This window comes from Dryobates pubescens, chromosome 29 (genome assembly GCF_014839835.1).
Source record: "Dryobates pubescens isolate bDryPub1 chromosome 29, bDryPub1.pri, whole genome shotgun sequence".
Lineage (NCBI taxonomy): Eukaryota > Metazoa > Chordata > Aves > Piciformes > Picidae > Dryobates > Dryobates pubescens.
This window is the reverse complement of record NC_071640.1, coordinates 10,503,515-10,522,697: the sequence shown is the minus strand read 5'-3', so window position 1 is coordinate 10,522,697 and position 19,183 is coordinate 10,503,515. Positions and strand designations below refer to the sequence as shown.

The 19,183-nt window shown below is 62.2% G+C and overlaps 1 protein-coding gene across 2 annotated transcripts in view; it reads left to right on the top strand.

The window, feature by feature from the left end:
• LOC104306143 (syntaxin-binding protein 1) overlaps positions 1 to 18,926 on the top strand; it is a 32,555-nt gene extending 13,629 nt beyond the window's left edge. Inside the window, exons 2-20 of one of the 2 annotated variants that reach the window (XM_054174382.1) lie at positions 2,179 to 2,228; positions 2,397 to 2,478; positions 3,189 to 3,265; positions 3,446 to 3,524; positions 3,936 to 4,039; positions 5,552 to 5,700; positions 6,649 to 6,733; positions 6,888 to 7,018; positions 8,075 to 8,182; positions 8,276 to 8,336; positions 8,913 to 8,978; positions 9,155 to 9,235; positions 9,344 to 9,482; positions 9,677 to 9,786; positions 11,144 to 11,245; positions 12,665 to 12,750; positions 15,278 to 15,432; positions 17,025 to 17,148; positions 18,455 to 18,926. In XM_054174382.1, coding sequence (XP_054030357.1) covers positions 2,179 to 2,228; positions 2,397 to 2,478; positions 3,189 to 3,265; positions 3,446 to 3,524; positions 3,936 to 4,039; positions 5,552 to 5,700; positions 6,649 to 6,733; positions 6,888 to 7,018; positions 8,075 to 8,182; positions 8,276 to 8,336; positions 8,913 to 8,978; positions 9,155 to 9,235; positions 9,344 to 9,482; positions 9,677 to 9,786; positions 11,144 to 11,245; positions 12,665 to 12,750; positions 15,278 to 15,432; positions 17,025 to 17,134 — 1,775 coding nt within the window. In that variant the 3' untranslated portion in view covers positions 17,135 to 17,148; positions 18,455 to 18,926. The remainder of the gene's footprint in view (positions 1 to 2,178; positions 2,229 to 2,396; positions 2,479 to 3,188; positions 3,266 to 3,445; positions 3,525 to 3,935; positions 4,040 to 5,551; positions 5,701 to 6,648; positions 6,734 to 6,887; positions 7,019 to 8,074; positions 8,183 to 8,275; positions 8,337 to 8,912; positions 8,979 to 9,154; positions 9,236 to 9,343; positions 9,483 to 9,676; positions 9,787 to 11,143; positions 11,246 to 12,664; positions 12,751 to 15,277; positions 15,433 to 17,024; positions 17,149 to 18,454) is intronic. The other variant, XM_054174383.1, reaches the window with a different exon arrangement.
• The last annotated feature ends 257 nt before the right edge of the window (positions 18,927 to 19,183 follow it).

The window sequence follows — 19,183 nt, the reverse complement described above, 5'->3', positions numbered from 1 at the left end:
CCTTCCCCTTCCCCTTCCCCTTCCCCTTCCCCTTTCCCCTTCCCCTTCCCCTTCCCCTTCCCCTTCCCCTTCCCCTTCCCCTTCCCCTTCCCCTTCCCCTTCCCGCTCCCAGCCATTCCCTGACCTGTTCCAGCACTTGGGCCATGCCCATGGCCCCCCCAGGCCTTCCTCTGGTGTTCATGGTGGGGTTGCTGGTGTGGGATGGAAGCAGCAGTGGCATCCCTGGATCCTTGCTCCAGGGAAGGAGCCAAACCTGGGTCATGAGTGGAGGAGGAGCAGGAGGGATGCACTGGCATCCTGCCTTCCCATCCCTGCTCCTGCTCCAGTGAAGGAGCAGGGCCAGGGCCAGGGCCAGTGCCCATGGCACAGGACAGGTCACGTTTTGGGTGGCCTGGGCTGGCTGCAGGCAGCAGCCTCTCCCCACCAGCAGCACCCAGCTCAGGGGTACAGACCCCATCAGAAGGACTTCTGATGGTGTCTGGAGACAGGGCCAGGGGGAATGGTTTGGAGCTGAGGCAGAGCAGGGTTAGGCTGGAGCTGAGGAAGAAGTTGTTGAGTGTGAGGGTGGTGAGACTCTGGCACAGGCTGCCCAGGGAGGCTGTGGCTGCCTCCTGCCTGGGGGTGTTGAAGGCCAGGCTGGATGAGGCCTTGGGCAGCCAGCTCTGGTTGAGAGCTTGGAGTAGATGATTGAGGCAACCCCAGGCACAAATCCAGGCTGGAAAGCAGCCCTGAGGAGAGAACCTTGGGGATGCTGGTGGAGGAGAAGCTCTCCAGGAGCTCTCAGTGTGCACTTGCAGCCTGGAAAGCCAAGCAGAGCCTGGGCTGCAGCAAGAGAAGTGTGGCCAGCAGGGCAAGGGAGGGGATTCTCCCCCTCTGCTCAGCTCTGGGGAGACCCCACCTGCAGTCCTGCCTCCAGTTCTGGAGCCTCTATTGCAAGAGGGATCTGGAGGTGCTGGAAGGTGTCCAGAGCAGGGCCAGGAGGATGAGCAGAGGGCTGGAGCACCTCTCCCATCAGGACAGACTGAAGGAGTTGGGGCTGTTCAGTGTGGAGAAGAGAAGGCTCCAAGGTGACCTCATTGTGGCCTTCCAGTATCTGAAGGGGGCTCCAAGAAGGCTGGGGAGGGACTGCTCAGGATCTCAGGGAGTGATAGGACTAGGGGGGATGGAATGAAGCTGGAGGTGGGGAGATTGAGGCTGGAGGTGAGGAGGAAGTTCTTCCCCATGAGAGTGGTGAAGCCCTGGAATGGGTTGTCCAGGGAGGTGGTTGAGGCCCCATCCCTGGAGGTGTTTAAGGCCAGGCTGGCTGAGGCTCTGGCCAGGCTGATCTAGTGTGGGGTGTCCCTGCCCATGGCAGGGGGTTGGAACTGGATGATCCTTGTGGTCCCTTCCAACCCTGACTGATTCTATGATCTCTGAGGTCCCTTCAACCACTCTGTGACGCTTGTGAGGCTCAAACCCGCCTTCCTCCATGCCAGCCCCAGAAGGTGACCTCCCCATCCTCGTGTGGCCTTAGCCTGGCCACCCCAGAGCAGCACTGGGGTGTCTGTGGGCGGGGGTGCAGGCACAGGGTGCCCCCAGCCCCGAGGGGCGCGGGGTTGCGTAAGGCTGGGGCGGGCGGCGGGCTGGGCTGGGATTGGGAGGGATTACAAGGAACAGGCTCAGGATTACAAGGAACAGGCTCAGGCTGCCTGATTCTTGTTTCTAAAAGCAGCTCTTAAGCTGCTGTTGTTTGCCCAGCCCTTGGGATTAGGGCTGAGGAGTGTGGGATGGCTCCAGGCTCCCCCACCGTGCAGCCTGCGCCCTTCGGCCAGCCCAGGGCTCCCCACCACCCACCTGGCAGTGACAAGCATGAGAGACAAACAGGGCTGGGGGGTGACTGCCCCCTCCCTGGGTAGCCCAAAACACCTCCATCTCCTCCCCATGTCCCCATTAGGCATTAGGGGAGTGGGGCTGACTGTGGCCCCACAATCCATAGGTTCAGAGAGTGGGTTGGGTTGGAAGGGACCTTGGAGATCATCTAGCTCCGACCCCCCTGCCATGGCAGGGCCATCCTTCCCAGGAGATGGGGGGGGTTATTCCTTGCTGCTGCCAGCGGGCCCTGGGGTGCTGCAGGGCACACCTGGGGTGCTGCAGGGCACACTAGGGGTGCTCAGCCCCCTCCTCTCTCCTCTCTTGCAGAGATCATGCACGATGTGATCCGCAAGGTGAAGAAGAAGGGCGAATGGAAGGTGAGCGCCGACGCCTGGTGGGCTCAGGAGAGGAGGGAGGAGGAGGAGGGTGGAGGGCAGGAAAGCAGGGCAGGGGGGGTAGATGTGAGCAGGGAGCCCCCAGGGGTGGGGAAGGGCTGCTCCCTGCCTGCCTGCTGTGCTGGCAGCTGACACAGCCTCTGTCCCCAGGTGCTGGTGGTGGACCAGCTCAGCATGCGCATGCTGTCCTCCTGCTGCAAGATGACAGACATCATGACAGAGGGCATCACCAGTGAGTGCCAGCTCCCAGCACCTCCCTCCCAGCCACACCCTGCCTCTGGACCCAGCACACCCCCAAAGGCTTCTCCAGGCTGGCAGGAGCCAGTGGAGGCCGTGGCATGGCCCCCAGCCAGCCCCATCCCGCTTGGGCTGGAGGTGGTGCTGCTCATGGCCGGCTGCCTCCGTGCCAGGCTGGGGTTCCACAGCCTTGCTCCTTGCTCCTTGGCTGCTGGGACTCAAACCCCTTTTCTCCTGGCAGTACCTCAGGCTGAGGAGGAGCCCAGATGGTATTTTATGTCAGCCCTAGAAATAGCTCCCTGCAGCACTCAGAAAGGAGATGGAACCCCCACAAAGTGCATCAGGAGGTGTTTGGGGTGGGGGGGGTTCCCCAGCCTGGTGCCACCAGAGCATCAGCCCTGTGCTGTCCCCTTCAGCATGGGGTGTGACAATAACCCAAAGCAACAGCAGCACAGGAGCAGGCAGCCAAACCCAGCAGCACCCCCCAGGACCTTGCTGGCACACACAGCCCCAGCAGGGCACCACAGGGCTGGGCTGGGGTGGGGACAGCCCCTGCCCCAGCTCCTGGGTGGGCAGGGGTGAGCAGCTGGGGGTGTTCTGGGCACAGGAGGATTGGCAGGGCTGATGCTGTAGTGCCATGGGACACCCAGCAGCCCCCACAGCCCTCTGCCCCTGCCCACCCCCATCCCTGTTTCCCACCCCCAGTTGTGGAAGACATCAACAAGCGCCGGGAGCCGCTGCCCAGCCTGGAGGCTGTCTATCTCATCACCCCCTCCGAGAAGGTGAGGCACAGCCTGGGCCATGGGGACACTGCTTTGGGCTGGGGGCAGGCAGCTTGGCTCCAGGCTGGTGAGGCAGAGGTGCAGAGCTCGGCCCGAGGCGGGAGGGAGGGCACAGGGTGAGCCGGGCGAGACCTCCGTGCTGCCGCCCTGCCCAGCCCAGCTGCTCCTTCTCTCTTGCAGTCCATCCACTCCCTCATCAACGACTTCAAGGATCCCCCCACCTCCAAGTACAGAGCTGCCCACGTCTTCTTCACTGACTGTGAGTACCAGGGGTGGCAGCTCCCAGCCCACTCCCCAGGCATCCCTAACCCCCGCCTGCCCATGGCACCTCCTGGGCAAAACGAGAAGGAGCCGACCAGGGGGCCCACCTGGACCTGCTCCTGTGTGATCCTGCTCTGGCAGGGGGATGTTGGACTTGATCTTCAGAGATCCCTTCCAGCTCCTACCACTCAGTGGCTGTGTGGCAGCCCTGTCCTGCCCATGGCTCTGGGTGGCTCCCATCAGCTGCTCCCCAAGGGCCGGCTGGGTCGCTGTGCCCCAGGGCAGCGCTGCTGGCAGCCAGCCCTCCTCCAGGAAACAGCCAGCATGGACTCCCTGTCCCTAAAAGAGCTGAGGCTGGAGGGTGCTGGAGTGCTGAGCTACCCTCCTCCTCCTCTTCCTCCCCTTGCAGCCTGCCCTGATGCCCTCTTCAACGAGCTGGTGAAATCCCGAGCGGCCAAGGTCATCAAAACGCTGACTGAGATCAACATTGCCTTCCTGCCCTCCGAGTCCCAGGTGAGGCTGGGCTGGGCACCGTCCCCAGGGCTGGGCCAGGGGGGTGGGATGGCAGAGGGATGCTCCAGGCCCTTCCCCAGCCCGTGGGGTTTGTGTAAGAGGCTCTCAGCCCCCTCCCAGCCCAGCTCCTTCCCCTGTCTCCTCCGATCGCTTCTCGGGGCTGATCCTCGGCAGGGATTTAGCAGGTGCTGTGCCCTGGCCTGGTGCCAGCAGCTGCCTTGGCTGCCTCTGTGCCCCTCCCAGCATGGGCCCCAGCCAAGGGCATCGGCCCAGTGCCATCTGCCCCTGCTGAAGAGGTGGGGACAGGGAGGGACAGATGGTGGCAGACCTGCCTGGCACCATTAACCCTTCAAGCATCGGTGTTTCTGGGTGGCAGACAGGCAGAGGATGGCCTCCTGGCATCTCCACACGTGGCCAGACTGGCTTCTGGTCTTCACTGGTGGCACAGCTGTGCAGCACTGTGTCCCCACTTGGCCCTGGGTCTGGGAGCAGGTGATGCTGTGGGCAAGGGCTCTCCTGCCCCCTCTGCTCTCCCTGGGGGCCACACATGGGTAGGGACCATGCCATGGAGCAGGTGATGCTGTGGGGCAAGGGCTCTTCTGCCCTCTCTGCTCTCCCTGGGGGCCACACATGGGTAGAGGCCATGCCATGGAGCAGGTGATGCTGTGGGCAAGGGCTCTCCTGCCCCCTCTGCTCTCCCTGGGGGCCACACATGGGTAGAGGCCATGCCATGGAGCAGGTGATGCTGTGGGGCAAGGGCTCTCCTGCCCCTTCTGCTCTCCCTGGGGGCCACACATGGGTAGAGGCCATGCCATGGAGCAGGTGATGCTGTGGGCAAGGGCTCTCCTGCCCCCTCTGCTCTCCCTAAGGGCCACACATGGGTAGGGACCATGCCATGGAGCAGGTGATGCTGTGGGGCAAGGGCTCTTCTGCCCTCTCTGCTCTCCCTAAGGGCCACACATGGGTAGGGACCATGCCATGGAGCAGGTGATGCTGTGGGCAAGGGCTCTCCTGCCCCCTCTGCTCTCCCTAAGGGCCGCACATGGGTAGGGACCATGCCATGGAGCAGGTGATGCTGCGGGGCAAGGGCTCTTCTGCCCTCTCTGCTCTCCCTGGGGGCCACACATGGGTAGAGGCCATGCCATGGAGCAGGTGATGCTGTGGGCAAGGGCTCTCCTGCCCCTTCTGCTCTCCCTAAGGGCCACACATGGGTAGGGACCATGCCATGGAGCAGGTGATGCTGTGGGCAAGGGCTCTCCTGCCCCCTCTGCTCTCCCTAAGGGCCACACATGGGTAGAGGCCATGCCATGGAGCTGGGGAAGGTGTCCAGAGCTGGCAGCCAAAAGCCCAAGAGATGCCCTCAAGCTGCCTGGTCCCAGGCTCAGCTGAGGACCTTCATCTGGGGCTGAATCTGGCTCCCAACCTCCCCCGGGGGCATCCTGCAGGGCTGCTCCCCTGGGGACACCCCACCGAGCACATCCCTCCTAACCTCCCTCCTGCTGCATCCCCCAGGTTTACTCCCTGGATTCAGCTGACTCCTTCCAGAGCTTCTACAGCCCCCACAAGGCCCAGATGAAGAACCCCATCCTGGAGCGCCTGGCCGAGCAGATCGCCACGCTCTGCGCCACGCTGAAGGAGTACCCGGCCGTGCGGTACCGGGGGTAAGGCCACCCCTCCCCAGCGCCCCTGCCCTCCCACCCCAGCCTGCTGCAGCTGGGGCCACCCAAACATGGGGCCTGAATGAGCCTCTGCTGTGTCTGGGGCTGGTGAGGGCATGGGGGTGGAGGGATGGAAGAGGAGGTGGTGGAGGGATGGAGGAGGAGGTGGAGGGATGGAGGAGGAGGTGGAGGGATGGAGGAGGAGGAGGTGGTGGAGGGATGGAGGAGGAGGTGGTGGAGGGGAGGAGGAGGTGGTGGAGGGGAGGAGAAGGAGGTGGAGAGATGGAGGAGGAGGTGGAGGGATGGAGGAGGAGGAGGTGGAGGGATGGAGGAGGAGGAGGTGGAGGGATGGAGGAGGAGGTGGTGGAGGGGAGGAGGAGGAGGTGGAGGGATGGAGGAGGAGGAGGTGGAGGGATGGAGGAGGAGGAGGTGGAGGGATGGAGGAGGAGGAGGTGGAGGGATGAAGGAGGAGGTGGTGGAGGGATGAAGGAGGAGGTGGTGGAGGGATGGAGGAGGAGGAGGTGGAGGGATGGAGGAGGAGGTGGCGGAGGGATGGAGGTGGAGGGAGGGATGGAGGGGGAGGGATGGAGGAGGGATGGAGGGATGGAGGAGGAGGAGGTGGAGGGATGGAGGAGGAGGTGGTGGGGTGGAGGAGGAGGTGGTGGGGTGGAGAGATGGAGGAGGAGGAGGGATAAGCAGGCATCTGTGGTTGGTGTGCAAAGAGGCTCAGACTTGATGGTGCTGTGGGGAGCAGGGGTGGGCTGGGGAAGCAATCCAGGCGGCCCCAAGGCAAAGTGGAGCACTGGAAGGAGAGATGGAAACGGGCAACGAAAGCTGCTCAGGTCCCTCCTCTCCCCCAAGCCAAGGAGATGGCACAGGGAAAGCAGCAGCTCCTCCCATCCCGTGCTGGGGAGAGCCAGGGAAGCTGACCTCTCCCCCTGCTCCTTGCAGGGACTACAAGGACAATGCCATGCTGGCCCAGCTCATCCAGGACAAGCTGGATGCCTACAAGGCCGACGAGCCCACCATGGGCGAGGTGAGCGGCGCCGGCAGCCCCGCGGGAGGCTGCTGGGGTGGTGCTCTCCTGAAGCCCTGCTCGAGCTCTGCCGCAGCCACAGACCCCGAGTGGGGAGCCCAGAAGGGCCTCAGCTTCCCCAGCCCCCGTGCTGATGGCTTGCCTGGCTCTGCAGGGTCCGGACAAGGCTCGCTCCCAGCTCCTCATCCTGGACCGCGGCTTCGACCCTGCGTCCCCAGTGCTGCACGAGTTGACCTTCCAGGCCATGAGCTACGACCTGCTGCCCATCGAGAACGATGTCTACAAGTGAGTGTGGCACTGCTGGCCCCCCACAGCCCCCCCACAGCCCACCCCTGAGCAGCATTTGAAGCTGAGCCATGAGGTCAGAGCCTCAGCATCCCTCCAGCATCCCCAGTCATCAGCTGGGAGAAGCTGTGCCTGCCTGCAGCCTGGCAGGTGTGAGGGGCAGGACTGCTGCAACCTGAGCTGGGTGAAGATGTCTCTGCTGACTGCAGGGAGGTTGGGCCAGATGACCTTTAAAAGTCCCTTCCAACCCAAAGCAGTCCTTGGTGCAAAAGAGGCTGTTCCAGCCTTCAGCTCTTGGGCCTTTCCCAGCATTTAGCACCTGAGGAGGGGAATAGAATACAATAGAATAGACCAGGTTGGAAAAGACCTCAGAGACCATCAAGTCCAACCTGTCACCCAGCACCATCTGATCAACCCAACCATGGCACCAAGTGCCTCATCCAGGCTCTTCCTGAACACTTCCAGGGATGGTGACTCCACCACCTCCCTGGGCAGCACATTCCCATGGCCAATCTCTCTTGCTGGGAAGAATTTCTTCCTATCATCCAGCCTGAACCTCCCCTGGCACAGCTTGAGACTGTGTCCTCTTGTTCTGGTGCTGCTTGCCTGGGAGAAGAGCCCAACCCCCACCTGGCTACAACCTCCCTTCAGGGAGTTGTAGAGAGCAAGAAGGTCTCCCCTGAGCCTCCTCTTCTGCAGGCTAAGCAACCCCAGCTCCCTCAGCCTCTCCTCCCAGGGCTGTGCTCCAGACCCCTCCCCAGCTTTGTTGCCCTTCTCTGGACACCTTCCAGCATCTCAACCTCTTTCCTAACCTGAGGGGCCCAGAACTGGACACAGGACTCCAGGTGTGGCCTAAGCAGTGCTGAGCTCAGGGCAGGATGACCTCCCTGCTCCTGCTGGCCACACTCTTGCTGACACAAGAAGGCAAGAGGTGAAACCAACTTGAAATAAGAGCCCAGGAGGTTGCCTCCCTCCTCACAGCTCAGTGGACCTCAGGACAGGGCCCATGTGCTCCCCAGCCTGGCTCCCACTGTGTCGCTCTCCCCCCGTTGCCAGGTACGAGACGAGCGGCATCGGGGAGGCTCGGATCAAGGAGGTGCTGCTGGACGAGGACGACGACCTCTGGGTCACCCTGCGCCACAAACACATCGCTGAGGTGTCCCAGTGAGTGTCCCCACCCCCAGCTTGCCAGCTGGCCCCTCCCCTGCTGCTGGAGTTGCCTCCCTGCTGACTTCTCTGCCCTCCTCCTCTCCCCAGGGAGGTGACTCGGTCCCTGAAGGAGTTCTCTTCGAGCAAGAGGATGAACACGGGCGATAAGGTGACCTGCCTGTGCCCCCCCAGCTGGGGATGGGCACCCAGGGGCTGGAGGAGGCTCCTGGGGACACCCAACAGGGACCTCTGCGAGGGGCCAAGAGCGCTCAGGCCCCTGATGGCCGCTGGGTGCTGGCCCCACACCCTAGGCCGAGGCAATGGGATGCCTTGGGAGGGTGCTGCACCATGGGTTTGCCCCCAGCACAGGGGCTGGGACCAGCCCACAGCAGCAGCCTCTGTCCCTAGCTTGTTCCCTTCCTGAGACCCTACCCTGGTGACAGTGAGTGGACCTTGGTGGCAGCAGGATGTGAAAGTGGCAAGGGGCTGAAGGCACCATCCTAGCCTCAGCTGAGCACGTGGGGTTCCTGGAAGATGGTCCTCAGGGCATTTCTGCTCCTGGCATTCCAGCCTGCAGGGCTGCAAACCCCTCCCTGCTCCTCAGCTGCTGCAGAGGAGACCCAGCAATGGCAGCAACCCCCTGTGAGGGGCTTGCATGGGGACAGAAGTCCTTGACAGAGTCATCCTCTCCCTACCCAGTCCCCAGGCCCTAGAGGGTGAGTGATTCTGTCCCCTTCCTTTGCAGACCACCATGAGAGACCTGTCCCAGATGCTGAAGAAGATGCCCCAGTACCAGAAGGAGCTCAGCAAGGTATGAGGAGGGGAGGATGTCCCTGCAGAGCTGCTGGGGCTGAGCCTGAGGGCTGGGCTGTGGCAGCTCTCCCTGGGGGGTGCCACGGGTGGGGGGCTGAGGGCAGGGTGGCTGCATGGAGCCCTTTGGCTGCTGCCAGCACCGCAAGGGTGACCTCAGTGCTTGTGTCTCCCCAGTACTCAACCCACCTGCACCTGGCTGAGGACTGCATGAAGCACTACCAGGGCACAGTGGACAAGCTCTGCCGAGTGGAGCAGGTACCAGCTGCCCCAGCCCCCAGCCCCACCACGGGCACAGCAGCTCCTGCCCACAGCCCAGCCCCCAGCTGCGGCTGGAGGCACGATGGGCATGAGTGTTCCCTGCAGGACCTGGCCATGGGCACTGATGCTGAAGGGGAGAAGATCAAGGACCCCATGAGGGCCATCGTGCCCATCCTGCTGGACGGGAACGTCAGCACCTACGACAAGATCCGCATCATCCTGCTCTACATCTTCCTCAAGAACGGTGAGGGGGGCAGCTGGGCCAAGAGGGGCAGGCAGCTCCAGCTGGCAAACTGCTCAGGCTTCAGCCAGCTGGGAAGGGTCAGCCCTGTCTCACCACCCACCAGCAGGCCAAGTGTGCCAAGGTGACAGCAGAGGGGCTGTGTCCCCGCTGGGGACGTGTCTCAGGAGGACACCTTCTGCCCCTTGCCTTTCCAGGCATCACTGAGGAGAACCTGAACAAGCTGATCCAGCATGCCCAGATCCCAGCAGAGGACAGTGAGATCATCACCAACATGGCTCACCTGGGGGTGCCCATCATCACAGATGTGAGTGCCCACCTCCCCCCCAGCCCCTGCTGCTCCCCAGGAGGACCTTGGCACCCCTGTAGCCCCTGGGATGCCCCCAGCACCCTCGTGGGGTGGCCTTGGCCTCGTTGCCACAGCCCCCATGTCTCAGGGTGTCCCACTGCTTGAGTAATTGGCCAGTGGAATGTGCTGCCCTGGAAGGTGGTGGAGCCACCATCCCTAGGGGTGTTCAAGAAAGGCTTGGATGTGGCACTTGGAGCCATGGTTTAGTTGTCAGGTGGTGTTGGGTAGTAGGTTGGACTTGATCATAGGCTCACAGGATGTTAGGGCTTGGAAGGGACCTTTGAAGATCATCAAGTCCAACCCCCCTGCCAGAGCAGGGCCACAGAATCCAGCACAGGTCACACAGGAACACATCCAGCTGAGGCTGGAAAGTCTCCAGAGAAGGAGACTCCACAACCTCTCTGGGCAGCCTGCTCCAGGGCTCTCTGACCCTCACAGGGAAGAAGTTCCTCCTCTAGTTGAGGTGGAACCTCCTGTGCTGGAGTTTATACCCATTGCCCCTTGTCCTATCCCAGGGAGCAAGTGAGCAGAGTCTGTCCCCTCCCTCCTTGCCCCCAGCCCTCAGATATTTATCAACATTTATTAATTCCCCTCTCAGCCTTCTCCTCTCCAGACTAACCACTCCCTGGGCTCTCAGCCTCTCCTCCCCAGGCAGTGCTGCAGTCCCTTCAGCATCCTGGTAGCCCTCCCTTGGACTCTCTCCAGCAGATCCCTGTCCCTCTTGAACTGGGGAGCCCAGAGCTGGATGCAATATTGCAGGTGTGGCCTCACCAGGGCAGAGTAGAAGGGGAGGAGATCCAGGAGATCCCTGGCTCTGCTGGCCACACTGCTCTGAATGCAGCCCAGGATCCCATTGGCCTTCTTGGCCACCAGGGCACTTTGCTGGCCCATGCAGAACTTGTCCAGCACTCAACACTCCCCACTGCAACTCCTGACAGCCCAGGAACACCAGGCAGGAGCATCACAGGCAACAGGTTCATTCTGACAGAACAAGAGGGTAATTGTTGAGAGAACATGAGGACAAAGTCTCAAGCTGTGCCAGGGGAGGTTTAGGCTGGAGGGGAGGAAGAAATTCTTCCCAGCAGGAGAGATTGGACTGGATGATCTCTGAGGTCTCTTCCAGCCTGGTTAATTCTGTATCCTGTCTGATTTATGCTGTCTGATTAACCACAGGTTAAGAAACACTTTCTGAGAGCATAGAATAGAATTAACCAGGTTGGGCAGCACATTCCAAGGGCCAATCTGTCTTTCTATGAAGAGCTTCTTCCTAACATCCAGCCTAAACCTCCCCTGTGTTGTGGTTCTCCCTGCCCAGTCCACCCTGCGGCGCCGGAGCAAGCCGGAGCGGAAGGAGCGGATCAGCGAGCAGACCTACCAGCTGTCCCGGTGGACCCCAGTCATCAAGGACATCATGGAGGTGAGCCAGCCAGGACAGGGGCAGGGAGGGGACAGAGCAGGGAGCTCAGGACCACCTGGGAAGGGAGCTGAGGAGAGCTGGACCCTCAGGTGCATCCCTCAGGCTGCTCGCTGCCTGCGGTGGCAGCAGGGCTGGGAGTGTCTGGGGAGGTTTTCCTGCCCCGCTGCTCGCTGGGGCCAGGTGGGGTGCTTGGCACCCTGGCAGTGCACAGTGCACTGACACAGTGGTTGCTCCTTGTCAGTGATAGGGCTGGGGGCAATGGGGCAAAACTAGGAATGGGGAGATTGAGATTGGCTGTCAGGAAGAAGTTGTTCCCCAGGAGGGTAGTGAGAGCCTGGCACAGGCTGCCCAGGGAGGTGGTGGAAGCCTCCTGCCTGGAGGTGTTTGCAGCCAGGCTGGAGGTGGCTGTGAGCAACCTGCTGCAGTGTGAGGTGTCCCCGGCCATGGCAGGGGGGTTGGGACTGGCTGAGCCTTGAGCTCCCTTCCAATCCTGACCATTCTATGATGGCCATGGTGGCCTTGTCACAGCATTGCCATGGGCAAGCCACAGGATGGGCATCATGCTGTTCACCCCTTCCCACTCCTGGTACCCCTGGGAGTTACCCCACAAGCTCTGTGCTGGGGGAGCACTGGGCAGAGCCAGGAAGTGACTTTCTGCAGGCACTGCTTGTCTCCTCACCTGCTCCTTCTCTCCCACCCTTTGAATGGGAGCAACCTCCCAGGGTTTGCTCAGAGCTGGGGGATCCTGGGCTCCCAGCACAGGCAACTCCCACCTGCTCAGACAGACAGACAGACCCTGGAGCCACAGTTTGGGGAGGGGGATGCCACTGCAGCTCAGTGCCACCTCTGCTCCCAGGCACTGTGACAAGCAAGGCTGCAGCTCCCTTGATTGCCTAAAGCACACAGCTCTTGCCTTCCTGCACCACAGGTTGGGCAAACCCTCCCCAGGGTGGCTTCATGCCCAGGGCACCGCTAAACCTCCTGCCCAGGACCAGAGGGGATTGCAGAGGGCAGCAACATCTCACAGATGGCATTAACCCTCCAGCACTGATGAGAGCAAGAACAGGCTCCTTACCCAGGGCTGGATCCCAGATGGGAAGCCTCTAGGTCACCTCAGGCCCCTGAGCTCCTCAGGAGAGGACCCTGCCATGGCTTCCCCCTTACCCTACCTCCACAGGCAGCCCCAAGCTCAGGGGGAGCCTCACCCTGTGCCCTGTGCTGCAGCCCCCTGCCCCACATCAGCCAAGCAGCACTCCCCTCCTGCCAGGGGCAGGACAGGAGCAGAGACAGAAGTAGATGCAAGTGAGCCCTGACCCAGTTGTGCCAATCCTCTTGGGCACAGCCCAGCAGAGGGGCTCTCAGGCTAGGGGCTGTGCCCAGCTGCTCTCTAACCCCATTCTTGGGGCTGTCTGCCCACAGGATGCCATCGATGACAAGCTGGACACCAAGCACTACCCCTACATCTCCACCCGCTCCTCTGCCACCTTTGGCACCACAGCTGTCAGGTGAGTCCCCTCTGCTGCCCTCTGCCTTGGCACCTGTGGCACCAGCAGCATCCATCCCTCCTCTGCCCAGAGGGACCACGTCCCAGCAGCAGCAGCTCTGGGAGCTGCTCTGCCTTCGTTCCAAGCAGTGCTGGTGGCTGGAGAGCTGTGCTGGAGCTGCTGCAGCAGCAGTTTGTGCCCTGCTGGGTGTGTGGTGGAGGGGCACAGGGTGGGTTTGGCTGGAAGAGACCTTTCAGATCACCAAGGCCAACTGTTAGCCCAGCACTGCCAGCTCATCCCTAAACCATGTCCCTCAGCACCACATCTACACAGCACTGAAACCCTTCCAGGGATGGGGACTCCACCTCTGCCCTGGGCAGCCTGGTCCAGGCCTTGACAACCTTTTGGGGGAAGAAATTTTTCCTAGTGTCCAGCCTAAACCATCCCTGGTGCAACTTGAGGCCCCTTCCTCTTGTCCTATCACTTGTCACCTGGGAGAAGAGAGCAACCCCCAGCCACCTGGCTCCAGCCTCCTTTCAGGGAGTTGTAGAGAGTCAGAAGGCCTCCCCTTAGCCTCCTTTTGTTTAGGCTGAACACCCCCAGTTGTCACAGGACCTCTTCTCCAGACCCTTCCCCAGCTGTGTTGCCCTCCTCTGGCCCTGCTCCAGCCCCTCAGTGTCCTTCTTGCAGTGAGGGCCCCAAAACTGCCCCCAGTGCTCAAGCTGTGGCCTCCCCAGTGCTGAGTGCAGGGACACAGTCACTGCCCTGCTCCTGGCCACACCACTGCTGATCCAGGCCAGGATGCTGGTGGCCTTCTTGGCCACCTGGCCACACACTGGCTCATCTTCAGCCACCAGCTGACCAACCCCCTCAGGTCCTTTTCCACCAGCTGCTCTTCCCCATGTGTTTAAGCTATGAACATTGCTGGAACATTAGGAAACATTTTTTCCCATCAAGAGTGGGCAGGCTCTGGAATGTGCTGCCCAGGGAGGTGGTGGAGTCCCCAACCCTAGGATGTGCTTAAAGGTGGTCTGGATGTGGTGCCTGGGGCTATGGCTTAGGGGAGAACCTTGCAGGGCAGGGGTCTGGGTTAGAGTGGGTGATAGGGGTGAGCCTTGCAGGGCAGGGCTCTGGGCTGTGCTGGGTGATGGGGGTGAGCCTTGCAGGGCAGGGGTCTGGGCTGTGCTGGGTGATGGGGGTGAGCCTTGCAGGGCAGGGCTCTGGGCTGTGCTGGGTGATGGGGGTGAGCCTTGCAGGGCAGGGCTCTGGGCTGTGCTGGGTGATGGGGGTGAGCCTTGCAGGGCAGGGGTCTGGGCTGTGCTGGGTGATGGGGGTGTGCTGTGCAGGGCAGGGGTCTGGGCTGTGCTGGGTGATGGGGGTGAGCCTTGCAGGGCAGGGCTCTGGGCTGTGCTGGGTGATGGGGGTGAGCCTTGCAGGGCAGGGGTCTGGGCTGTGCTGGGTGATGGGGGTGAGCCTTGCAGGGCAGGGCTCTGGGCTGTGCTGGGTGATGGGGGTGAGCCTTGCAGGGCAGGGCTCTGGGCTGTGCTGGGTGATGGGGGTGAGCCTTGCAGGGCAGGGCTCTGGGCTGTGCTGGGTGATGGGGGTGAGCCTTGCAGGGCAGGGGTCTGGGCTGTGCTGGGTGATGGGGGTGAGCCTTGCAGGGCAGGGGTCTGGGCTGTGCTGGGTGATGGGGGTGAGCCTTGCAGGGCAGGGCTCTGGGCTGTGCTGGGTGATGGGGGTGAGCCTTGCAGGGCAGGGGTCTGGGCTGTGCTGGGTGATGGGGGTGAGCCTTGCAGGGCAGGGCTCTGGGCTGTGCTGGGTGATGGGGGTGAGCCTTGCAGGGCAGGGGTCTGGGCTGTGCTGGGTGATAGGGGTGAGCCTTGCAGGGCAGGGCTCTGGGTCGTGCTGGGTGATGGGGGTGAGCCTTGCAGGGCAGGGGTCTGGGCTGTGCTGGGTGATGGGGGTGAGCCTTGCAGGGCAGGGCTCTGGGCTGTGCTGGGTGATGGGGGTGAGCCTTGCAGGGCAGGGGTCTGGGTCGTGCTGGGTGATGGGGGTGAGCCTTGCAGGGCAGGGCTCTGGGCTGTGCTGGGTGATGGGGGTGAGCCTTGCAGGGCAGGGGTCTGGGCTGTGCTGGGTGATGGGGGTGAGCCTTGCAGGGCAGGGCTCTGGGCTGTGCTGGGTGATGGGGGTGAGCCTTGCAGGGCAGGGGTCTGGGTTGTGCTGGGTGATGGGGGTGAGCCTTGCAGGGCAGGGGGCTGGGCTGTGCTGGGTGATGGGGGTGAGCCTTGCAGGGCAGGGGTCTGGGCTGTGCTGGGTGATGGGGGTGAGCCTTGCAGGGCAGGGGGCTGGGCTGTGCTGGGTGATGGGTGTGAGCCTTGCAGGGCAGGGCTCTGGGCTGTGCTGGGTGATGGGGGTGAGCCTTGCAGGGCAGGGCTCTGGGTCGTGCTGGGCGATCCTGGGGGTCTGTTCCCCCCTGGGCCTTGCCGTTCCGCCCTGGCCCGGCGGCGCCGGCCGTGGCCTCCCTGAGGGCCGTCTCTGCCCCGCGCAGTGCCCGCTACGGCCACTGGCACAAGAACAAGGCTCCGGGCGAGTACCGCAGCGGCCCGCGCCTCATCATCTTCATCCTGGGCGGGGTGAGCATGAACGAGATGCGCTGTGCCTACGAGGTGACGCAAGCCAGCGGCAAGTGGGAGGTGCTAATAGGTGAGTGTGGCCGCGGGGTGCTGCCCCTGCCGCTGGCTGCTCCTCGCGCCCCACCGCCCCCCTCCATCCCTCCCGCCCGCGGCCGCCGCAGCTCCGCGCCAAAGCTCTCCTCCTCCTCTTGCTTGGGATGTCTCCTCTGGGGTCTGCCCTCCCCAGAGACACACAAGCCTTGTGGTTGGATCGTGGAGCCTGAGTGTAGAATGGTTGGGGTTGGAAGGGACTTTCAAGGTCATTCAGTGCCAGCCCCCGTGCCGTGCCTGGGCAGGGACACCTTCCAGCAGGGACACCTTCCAGCAGGGACATCCATCTTCCACTAGACCAGCTTGCTCAAGGCCTCATCCAGCCTGGCAACCTGTTCCAGTGCCTCACCACCCTCCTGGTGAAGAATTTCTTCCCAATGATCTAACTCTACCAAGCCTGGGGCTAAACCATGTCCCTCAGCACCAACCACATCTCTTGCCTCTTTTCAACACCTCCAGGGGTGGGGATTCAACCACCCCACCAATGTTTGGGGACCCAGGTGTCCCTCCACCCATCACCAGTTCTGCTCCTATTTTATCCCTCCATGGTGGGGACTCAGCCACCTCCCTGGACAGCCTGGTCCAGTGTTTGGGGACCCTGATGTCCCTCCACCCATCACCAGTTCTGCTCCTATTTTATCCCTCCATGGTTGGGGACTCAACCACCTCCCTGGACAGCCTGCTCCAGTGCTTAGGGACCCTGATGTCCCTCCATCCATCACCAGTCCTGCTCCTATTTTATCCTTCCATGGTTGGGGACTCAACCACCTCCCTGGACAGCCTGCTCCAGTGTTTGGGGACCCTGATGTCCCTCCATCCATCACCAGTCCTGCTCCTATTTTATTCCTCCATGGCTGGTTTTGTTCAAGTAGAGCTGGGTGAGAGGGCTGCCGGAGGGGAGATGTTTCCACTTGCATTGCTTCTTGGGTTCCACATTCATCCTTGAGGTCCTTCCAGGGAGAATAAGTGAAGAGGTGCCATGTGCCAGCCATGGTGTGCCCTAGGCATGCACCAGGAGATGCATTGCCCTGTTGCACAGGCGCTGCATGTCCTGTGGCACACGCACTTGCCTGTGCAACAGGACATGCACTCAGTGCTCTCTCAGCACCCCAGGATGAAGCCACAGGTCAGGCATGGAAGTTCACACTGGAATCCCTCCTAGATGTTAGCAAGGAGCTTTCAGATCCCCTAAAATTCCCCTAGGGAAGCACAGCTGGATCCACACCTCGTAGGCCACAGCGGGCAGCAGCCCTTCACCGACTCATCTGCTCCCTGGCTTCTTGCCTGGCATCTCACCTGCTCTTCGTGGCTCCCATGGGAGCAGCAGCTTCCAACTGTGTCCCACCACCACCACCATCACCTAGTTCCCCCCATTCCTGCCTCTTGCCCATCTCCATCCCTCATCTGCTCAGGGGACGATCCCTCTGCATGCGCCTACGATGCTCTGGGTGACAGCTGTGTGTCCCCCCCCAGAAAACCACAACAAAATGGGGACTGGGGAGGGGGTGGAGGAGGAGGAGGGGGATTGGGAGGTGGGGGAAAGGTCATCAGCCCCACTCTGTTCCTCTGCAGGTTCTACTCACATTCTCACTCCCACCAAATTTCTCATGGACCTGAGGCACCCCGACTTCAGGGACTCCACTAGGGTATCATTTGAGGATCAGGCTCCAGCAATGGAGTGAGCCAAAGAAACCAAGTAAAGGCAGCTTGCTAAGGACCAAAAAAAACACCCAAACAAACCCACCCAAAAAGAAACTCTTCCTCCCAGAAGGGTCTTCTTTAATTCTTCTCTTCTTCCTTCCTTTGCTTTGTTACCATGTGGGGGTTTGGTTCTCCCTGGGGTTCTCCGATAAGCAAATGCTTGCGGTTCCTCCTGCCAGGTGGGGAAGCATCCGGCGCCGCCTCCATCATCCCTCTGCCATGCCTCTCAGCTGGGCCTGCCTGGCTCCTCCATCCCATGAGTTCCCCCTGGGGGCAGTGGGTTGGGGTCCTGCCAGCTTGGGCCTGGGAGATGGAGCACCCCAGGATGGCTGGAGCAGAGCCCGGGGTCTGGTGCCCAGGGCAGAGCGGGCAGCAGCGTGCAGGCGGAGTGGCTCCCAGCACTTGTCCTGGCTCCCAGCACTTGTCCTGGCTCCCAGCACTTGTCCTGGCTCCCAGCACTTGTCCTGGCTCCAGCTCCTCTTGTGCCCCACAGTGAAGGCTGGGCACTGCCCTGAGCCACTCGGCTCCGGGGTGTGATGGGGCTGAAACCTGGAGTCCGTGGGAGAGCTCAGGTTTGGTCCTGTGGTGCTTGATGCCCTTGGATGGGCAGGAGCCCCCCCCGACGTTGCAGCCCCCTGAACGTGGTGCTGGGGGTTAGCTGCTGGTGGTTTTGCTGGTCAGACCTGCCATGGTGTCCCGCCTCAGCTGCCATATGTTGGTCACAGCAGTGCCAAGGAGGCTGCAAGGGTGGCAGGGCAGTGTGGTGGGCACAGGCCGGGCTGCAGGCAGCGTGGTGGGCAGCTGCTGCTGCTGGCACCATGCTGGGGGACCACCAGGTGGTAGCCAGCGAGAGCCCTTTACCTCCTCTCCTCCCACCCATCCCCTCCAGACCACCCCTCTGAGCCAGTGATGCCCTGGGCAGGCAGGAGAAGGTCTGGGGACCTGCAAATGGTCCTTCTGTGCCTGGCTGCTGACTCCATCTCCTGCCTGGTGCCTTTTGGGCCAGTGCCTCCTACATCCATCCCCAAAAAGCCCAGGAGTGACCCCCCCCACCCCGGCCTCAGTCATCCCACCAGCTCCATACATCTCCTTCATCTCTTTTATTCCATTCCTCCTCAGCCTCCCCCCAGCCCATGGACGTCCATTTCCTCGCAAGCATTTCCACCGGCTCCGGCCTCTCCGGGGAGGGAGGGACTGGGGACAGCAGGGCCGGGGTGCAACCAGGGGAGGGGGGGCAGGTCCTGAAACCACCATTGACGCCTCCCCCACCCCTTCTTTTGCCCCCCTCCCCCCTCCCCCAGGGTCCACGCACATCCTCACCCCACAGAAACTGCTGGACACGCTGAAGAAGCTCAATAAAACAGAGGAGGAGAGCAGCAGTTAGAGGAGACGTCGCCACCCACTCCACGCCGAGTCCCCTGCCGGGCGCCCGGCCGGGCTGCGACCCTGCGCCCAGCCCTGGCCCAGCTTTCTCTCTAGTTCTTGTGTTGCCCCCTCCCCCTCCCCCCTCCCCTTCTCCCCTCCCATCACCTTCCCCCATCTCATTCGATCCACGGGGAGGGGACAACAGCCAAACCAACCCCCGTGTTCAGAAAGCCAAAGCCTCGTTGTGCAAGAGAGGGAAACCCGAGGGCTCTGGGTGGAGCTGCAGCTCTCCAAAGCACCCCCGGAGCTCACTGCTGGGGGGGTGTGTGTCCCCACCACCACCACCTGCCCCTTGCTAGTGAATGAGAGGGACAAAAAAAACAGGAGTGGGGGGAAAGGTCCCCTTTTTTCCCTCCAAAAAAGTTTTGTCCTGGTTGGGGTCTGGTGTGGATGGACAGCCAGCCAGCCGGCTGGACACCCTGCCAGCTCCAGCCTCGTGCTTCAGGCAGGCACACAGGCTGGGGGGAAGGTGTCCCCTCCCCGCTGCTGTCTCCTGTCCTTTGTCATTTCAGGGTGGTGGGTGCTCCTGCCAGACGTGCACAGCACCATCTGGGAGGAGGCTGGGGGGCAGGGTGTGGGGGAAGGGGAAGGGAAAGGGAGCGCTT